The following is a 9003-nucleotide window of genomic DNA, read 5'->3' on the forward strand; positions in this document are numbered from 1 at the left end:
GGAACATGACCAAACGTGTGATGTGTTCTAAGAATGACAATGTTTTAAAAACAACATTTAATGAGATATCCGTTCAAAGAAAGCAAATGTACAAATCTATTAGTAGATATTTATCACCCACAGTATCAATGGGGGAATATACAACCATAGGAAGTATTAGGCTGAAGAGAAGATTAGTAAATATAATAGGTACGGCAATGAAAACCTTATTCGGAGTTAGTGATGTGTAGGGTTCGGGACTTGTTGCATATAAATTGTAGGAAATATGGATGCTCATATGCACTAAAAAAATACTAAAATATGCGTAAAAATATGCAACTGATTTTTTTTTTTATTAGCAATTAAAAAAAGTAATTTATTACATTTTTAATGTAGACAATTTTTTTTAATTAGTTTATATTACTGTGCATGGTTTCATCTTCTTCGTCTTCTCCTACAGTGAAAAGAAAAATAGTTTAGAATTTAATATAATATTTAAATTATTATTAAATATAAAAATAATTAATTGTTTACCTGTAAAGTTTGACTGTACAATAAAACATTTTCTGATATTATCAAATTTAAGTGCACGGCGATTGTTGGTTAGCATATTTTTATAAATTGAAAACGACCGTTCCACATCCACTGATGTAATTGGGGCATATTTAAAAAATACCAAGTCATTTAATGTTAAATCTACAGGTAAACCCTCATTTTTACCCAACACAGTTTCTACTTTTGATTTAACCGTTTTTCCTTGAGCTCCACCTATTTGAGTCAATTTCACTTCTGCGTCCCTCACTATCGGAATAGAACTATCAAGTGTCATGTTTTGTTTTTCAAGACTCGTTATTGCATTTGATAAAAATGAAAAGTTGAAATTTAAAAATACAAGTTGAGTTTGAATATGTTGTTTTTCGAAGTATTTTTGTGCAGTCTTTATAGTTATTGCATAATTTTTGTCCAATGAATTTACTATCGACTTCATAATTTCAAAATGTTCGCAATAATAAAGAGCAGCAATAACAGTATCGAAGAAATAAAAATAGAAAAGTTTAAGTACAGGTTCGACTCACGTAAATTCGATAATGTCCACGAAAAGGCACATTTATTAGACGAATTAGAAATTACGATAGATGAAGAACTACTTAGACAATCGGTAGTAGAAGTGCAAAATAGTACCAATTCTTATTTAATGTATGAAATAATAGAATTATTAGTATTTTCATTATTTCTTTTGGCATTCATATACATATATACGTTATAAATGTAATTTGACCACTATGAGGGCAATAGGCCATCAACAGTGGCGTGAAGTCAGGGCAAGCGAGGTAAGTGGCGCATGCCCAGATAAAAGTAAAAAAAAAAGTGTTCGGTAATATAAAATGTCACTGCTCATGATTTAATCAGAAGAATTCATAAATACAATAAATACAAACCATAGTATAATTTGTAAAAAAAAAAAAAATGTTTTACTGTATAGGTAACTGATACATAGTTAAGCGCTCAATTTTTTCTAGACTCGATCTTGCTGTAGTATAAGAAAGACTGTGTGTGGTTAAGGGAGGTAACGACGATTTTACATGGCCCTCGGAAGCGCTCAACAAAACGCTTTTGACGTGATTTGATTTACCGCACCGCCACCGACACATTATATCAGCGCGTTCTTGACTACTTTATGGCATAACTCGTGGTAGTCGGGAAAACCGGTCATCTCGTCGAACTTTGATACCTTATTAATTAGAATCGAAACAGACGAAGGTGTACTTATAATATTATATGATATTCTTTTTACTGTTTGTGTTATCGACAGTATTTAATTTTTCACTCTGATGTCGTATCGAGCACATCATCGGAGAAACATTATAATTATATTATGCTATATTTTGCTATATACGAATGGTATATTACGTATATATTCTTTTTATTTCTTAACTTTTATAACGATCACAGCCGTGAACATTAAAATGTAAGGTATGTACCAACGTGTGAATAATGTTAATTGGTATTATTAATTTACGTGCTATATATTTAATCATTAATTGCCTTGTGTATATATTTTTTTTCTTATAAAGATTAAAAACAATGAGTGATTCTAGTAAGGAACACATCAGTCATCATTTTATATATTAATACTATTTATTTGGTATAATTATTTTTTAAATAAATTATTTTACAACGTACTCGTATTTACTATTGTTTTTTTTTTTAGAAAATGAATACCCCTGATTTTTTTATCGAGATGTTATTATCAAATCCATTTTTTTCAAAAATATTTGATGAAAAATTAATAATTATAAAAAATGGTAGACCCTGTCCTTAAATTCCTGGATTGCCAACTAGCCATAAGGATAAGAATAAAATCTATAATCGTTATTTTAATATTCTTCAATATTCTAAGACTTTGTGGTTAACTGGAAGTTTTAAATTAAATAAGCTTTTTTGTTTGTCTTGTATTCTCGTAAGAGAAATGTCTGGAATTATGATAGTTTTGTAAAATTATCCAATGTAACAAATGGTATACAAAAACATAAACGTTCTCAATCACGCATTTCTTCAGTTTACATCAAGAATAGATTTACAGTTGGATGAACAAAAACGTATCGATTTATCTCGTCACAACGAAATGGCTAAAAAAAAACCTAGACGTTTTGAAACGTTTTATTGATTCTGTTTGTTTTTTGACTATTCACGAATTACCATTTTGCGGTCACAACGAAAGAGATAATTCTTACAATCGAGGTAATTACCTTAGTTGTTTAGAATTACTATCAAGTTATGATTCTATTTTAAATGTACATCATGAAACATTAAAAAAATTTTAGAGGCACATCAAATAGGATTCAAAATGATCTAATTAATTTAATCAGCAACATAATATCATCATCCATAAAATTAGAGATAAAAAATGCTAATTACGTTGTTATATTATTAGACGAAACTTCTGACATAACGCATTTTTCTCAGCTATCAACCACATTACGATACGTCCATAATGAAACTGGAGAAGCACATAAACGATTTATATCATTTGTTGACGTTAGTTCTGATAGATCAGCAGAAAGCTTGCTTAAACATGTAATTGAGATCGTAAATGGATTTGATTTGAAAGATAAATTAGTGGCTCAGACATTTGATGGCGCTGACGTCATGAGTGGTCGTATTGGAGGGTTGCAAACAAAGGTAAAGGAACACTATCCGAAAGCATTATTCATCCATTGTTTTAGCAATTCGTTAAATCTTGTCCTTTCACAAGCAGCATTAAATATAAAAGATTGTACAATTTTTTTAACAGGTATAGGATCTTTTTTCAATATATCCTCTAAAAGAACTCATGCCTTAACTTCTTTTATGCAAAAAATAAAAATTACTAAGAAATGCACCAATTAGATGGAATTTTTCTTCTCGTTTAGTAAACACTGTTTATGAATATCTCAATTATTTTAAAGAGTTCTTTCAATACGTTTTAGACAATTTTGATGATTGGAACAATGAAACAATAGTTGTATCTCAAGGTTTTATTAATTTTTTAATTATCGAAAATACATATTTTTTACTTTTAACATTTAGTAAAATATTCAATTTAACAGATATTTTATTTGATGTATTACAAACTAAACACTTTGATATTTTATACTGTGTCAAAAATATTGAAGACACTAAAGTTCAGTTTCAAAATTATAGGTCGAATTTATTTGAAAACATATGAGATACACATTCATCGTTATCAAATCAAGATAATTTTGAGCATCCTCAAAAAAAGCGTTGCGAAGACCCAAAAATATTTTATAAAATATTATTAAATGAAATATTCGATAATATTATAAGTAATTTGCAAACAAGATTTGGCTCGTTAAATAAACTAGAATTTTTATCATTAATCGATCCAACCAAAAGTTCAGTTTATACACAACAATTTCCAACATCTCTTTTAGAAAACTTAAGAAATTCAAATTATGGAGATATGTTTGATTTTATAAGACTAAAAGACGAATTGATTGTGTTGTATACATTTGAAGAGTTTTCATCATGTAATCCATATGATTTGGCCAAGAAAATAAAAATTAATGATTTAGTACTAGCTTTTCAAGAGGTATATAAAATTATAAACTTGGTCGATTAATATTAACTTTTCCTAGTACAACGGCATCAGTTTTTTTGGAATTAAATCGAATCAAATCCCATTAGAGATCAACTCAAGTCAGGAAAGACTAAGTTCTTTATCATTTATATCAATTGAAAAAGATTTGTTATGCAAAAAGAAATCTAATATAGAGTTTTATGGTGAAATTATAAATGAGTTTGTAAAACAAGAAAGAAGAAGGGATTTTGTTTATAAATAATTTTAATTTTGATTTTATTTAAATTTACAATACTTATAATACTTGTCTACTTATATGTTATATTATAAATTAATATTTAACTATAAACTTGTTTGGTAATAAATATAATATAATGTAAAATATTAACATGTGTACATTTTTATTGGATCTCAGGTTAGGTTAGGTATACTTATTTTAGATCTTGCCCATAATGTGTTACCACCGCACGTCACAGACCATCAACATTTAACTGGGGGAGATGATGGTAGCCTACTCGTGGCCTCCCCTGCATAATATACTAGCAATCGTTAACGCTAACAACCATAAACAACCTGTTAGTATAACTAATACCATCAACTAGGCGCTGATACCCAGCAATACAAATCAACACTAACAATGCTTAACAAAAATGGTCCTTTTAAGAACCACCTGACGCTAAATATTGGTACATATCTTAGAATATGTCACCTCAATATTGAGGGTATCTCAAAAGCCAAATGTGAAATATTATCAAAAATCATGAGCAACAATAAAGTGGATCCCACACAGCAAATATTATATAAGTATTTTGAAAATATTTTCAATATGTTGTAAGAAAAATTTTAATATTAATATAATATGTTAAAGTTGTGTCTAGAATGTTTTTGAATATTGTCAACATATTGTCACATCATGTTTTGGCAGCGAAAATCACATTTTTAAAATATGCAGATATAATATTGTCAACACATTATTAGTAAAACTTTCCAACAATGTTATCATAGTATATATTTTCAACATATTTTATTTTTAATATGGTTATTATATTGTTAGTACTTGTTTGCCAAAATATTATACCATATATGTTTCAAATACATTTTAATAAATTCATTTTGACAATGTTTGGTTGTAAATATTGCAAGTATTTGTTTGCTACAATATTATACCATGTATATTTCAAACACATTTTAAGAACTCTAACTCATAATATTTTATTGTAAACATTTAGAAAATGTATTTGGATAAATTAATAAAAAATATAAATATCTTTCATATTTTGAATAATATAAAAGTATACATTTTATATTTATTGATTAATAACTAGTGTGCATCGCCCAATTACGACTATATAAGTTGATCCAGTAGGATAAACTTTGGCCCTACGAAAAGATAAACAGCATGGCAATTGTGTATGGATCCAAAAATGTTATGCAAGTATGGGTGTCCACATGTTTTTAGGCAAAGCGTTGTATAATCTTGAGTTTTGTAAGGTGCGCGATTTATCATTCAATTTATAAAACACTTGATGAGGCTCAATTTGTTTCCATTCATCCGGAGAAAATGTAAAAACAATTTTTTTTTTTGGCAAACATTCATCAATACTGCTACAATCTTTCGAAGTATCTAAGTTAAATAACAACTAGGTACATTAGATTTTGGATTTTAGATTATTGGAGTGTAAAAACCGTTTACCAGATTATCACATCTTCCTGTACCAGCCACTAGTAATTAATATAATATAGGTATTAGGTATAATAATATAATAATAATAAATTATACTTTATAGTAAATTCTAATACATAATGTATTAAAACTGTAGATTGAATAATGATTTATTCAGTCTAATAATATAACAGTGGTTGACTTAAGAGTACATGGTTATAATTTAATGAGTAGGTTTATGTACATTCAATATAATACCTATACTATACAATATAAATAAACTTTACTTGTTTTGATTAATAATTATGTAATTACATAATATATATAGTATATAATATATTTAATTAATACGTATAAAAGTAGGTAATACCAACCATATTCTGTTGAATAATTAGAGATGACTTCTGGTGGATCAATCTTGGGACTGGAACTAAAACCGAGCTTGTCTTTTATGCCGTGGCGTCCATTATACACAAAAGTGTGAACGGCACTTTTACTCATTCGACCATCTAAATAAATACTCAAATCACTCCATACAGTATCTGTAGCTACAACAATTTCTGAAAGTAATGATAAATTATTAAAGATAGTGAAAAAAAATTACTAAATTATTATTTAATTTATGTTTAAATCCTACCTTTAGACATTCCATTATAAATAATAGACAACTTACAGTATGCAATAAAGCGCGAAATATAATATAAATATAAATAATTAATACATTTTATTACTTAATAAACATTTATTTTAAAATGGTAATAACTTATAATTTTATAAGCTATACACAAAACAAATATTCTTATAAATATTCATATTAATTTCATATTTATTTATATTATATAACATAAAAGAATTATTTGACTGCGGTAAGCTTTTAGATTCTGAGCGGAGCGATCAATGTATTGATTTTACAATGTTGTGTGTGTTTTTTTTTTTTGTGTCTGTACACGAGAACGTGTCGAAATAATGCTTCAATTTCAAACTTTGGGGGTGGTTTCCTATAGCAAAATGAATCTAGTTGGTGCATTGGGGAGGTTATTATTTGAATTTCCCAATAGTTTTCAAAAGCGCCCGGAAAAACCAAAAAAAAATTAAGGAAAAACGGGAATTTTTACGCAAAACCAGTTTTCGACCCAATCGATTTTTTTATATGGTTGAAATTCAAATACTTGAAATTTTCACAAAATGTTTAGGTCAGTGTTATCTATATATACAGTTAAAGTTTCAACAATTTTTGACTTTTTTTGAGTTATTTATAGACCATAGAAATTTTCGATTTTTATGAGAATTTTTTTTGAAGTGTCATTAAAAAAATTTTGGATGACCAAACAATTTTGAAAATTAATACAAGGTTCCTTATGAGTTGTTCTTATTGTAGCTAAAAAAAATTAAAAATCGTTTGTCACATTTTTTTTTTATAAGTGTTTATAGTTCCAATTTTTACGAAATCTCTCGAAAACGCAAAAAATTGCAAGTAATTTTGAAGTTGAAAAATCATAAAATTTTTTGTGTTTATAACTAAGGATTAAAAACACAACATTAAGTTTTCCATAAGTTTTCCTAATATAGAGCTATTTATAGACAACTGAAATTTCCAATTTTTCTGAAAATTTTTTATAAGTGACGATAACATTTTTTTGGCCTAATAAAAATACTCGAAAATTTAATACAAAGTTTCTCATAAGTTACTCTTATAATGATTTAAAAATTATAAGAATACATAGGCATAATTTTTTTTATTAGCATTTAAAGTTCAAATATTGACAAAAATTCATCAAATTCATGAATATTTTGTAGGTATAATTCATACAATTTTTTGAATAAGTAGCTAAGAGTTGAAAATTTAATACAAGATTTTTCATAAGTTTAGCTTACATTAATTATAAAAAAAACTAAATTTTTGCGTATTCAGGCCATTAAAACATAAACCACCTTTTTCACTAACCACTGGAAATTATATCCTAGGCTGACAAATCATCTCCGTTCAGAATCGTTTTTCTTATACAATGATTAGGTATCATTGGATTCAAATTTAACACTCCTATAATATATAATAATGATCCATACGGCACCTAATGTACAGCAGAGCGGTACCCCCACTTTTTTTTTTCTTTTTTTTTTTAAAAGGTAGGAAAGCTTATGAAGAAACTTGTATTCAATTTTAAAATCTTAGATTTAGACATACAATTTTTTATGAATTTCTAACTCAAAATAAATTGCAAATTTTCATGATTTTTATAAATTTTAACTTCAGAAGCTCTATAAAACTTATTTTGGATTTAGGCTCAACTTTTTTTTTATTTCTAACAACAAAATTTTATGAGAAACCTACTTGTACTAAATGTTCAAGTTTTTTGATCGAGTGAAACATTTTTTGATACCTATAGGCTATAATAAGAGTTGAAAAAAATTAAAAATATTTTGAAAATTATATGGTGTATAGATTATGTAAATTTAGTAGCTATACATTTTTTCGAAAATCGGTTTTGCGTAAAAATTCCAGTTTTTTTTATTTTGTTGTTTGTTTGAATTTTAATATTTTACCTCCCAAAAGACTAACACATAAACACATTTCAACCAAAACAGTTGCAGGAGTTAAAAATGAAAAAATCGTGTCCCCAGACAGATAAAAATCATTATCAAAATCGAATAAATAATAATAATAAATATTTTATTTTATAAAATACTAGCAGACCCGGCGAACTCCGTTTCGCCACCAGATTCGTTTTATGTAACATTTCGTTTGGTGATTAAAAGATAAAGAAAAAAAATTTTTTTTGTTATATATTTGAAAAGGAAAATATTTATTTCATTTCACAACACTAATAAATTCATTTCAATTACCTACTAAAATGAAGTGTTATTTAATTGTTTCATTGTAGTGCTCTTTGGTAAACCACATTTTTTGTTTTTTGGTCTGACGTTAACACAAACAAAGCGGATGGTTTCCCAACTCGTGAACACGCAACGTATAACTGTCCATGTGAAAAACAATGATTTTCCAAATTTATCCCGCAAACACTAAGCGATTGGCCTTGCGACTTATTAATTGTCATTGCGAACGCAAGGCGAACTGGGAATTGCAATCGTTTGAAGTCAAACGGAAGATCAGTCGGAATCATTGGTATTCGAGGAATACATACATTTTCACCTGCGTACTTTCCGTTAATAATGGTTGCCTCAATTAAATTCGGCATAAGTCTCTTTACCGAAAGTCGAGTACCGTTGCAAAGTCGCGGTGGATTCAAATTACGCAGTATCAAAATAACTGTACCAACTT

General features: G+C 27.5%; 1 protein-coding gene across 1 annotated transcript; it reads right to left on the bottom strand.

Annotated features, from left to right (window-relative positions):
* Positions 1–389: 389 nt before the first annotated feature.
* Positions 390–808, bottom strand: LOC114132298 (uncharacterized). The gene is made up of 2 exons (XM_027997705.2): positions 514–808; positions 390–433 (listed from the first exon to the last, which is right to left on the bottom strand). Exons 1-2 carry the CDS (start codon positions 806–808, stop codon positions 390–392), a joined length of 339 nt encoding a protein of 112 aa, XP_027853506.2.
* Positions 809–9003: the final 8195 nt, after the last annotated feature.

Source organism: Aphis gossypii, unplaced genomic scaffold (genome assembly GCF_020184175.1).
Source record: "Aphis gossypii isolate Hap1 unplaced genomic scaffold, ASM2018417v2 Contig00252, whole genome shotgun sequence".
NCBI classification, from domain to species: Eukaryota; Metazoa; Arthropoda; class Insecta; order Hemiptera; family Aphididae; genus Aphis; species Aphis gossypii.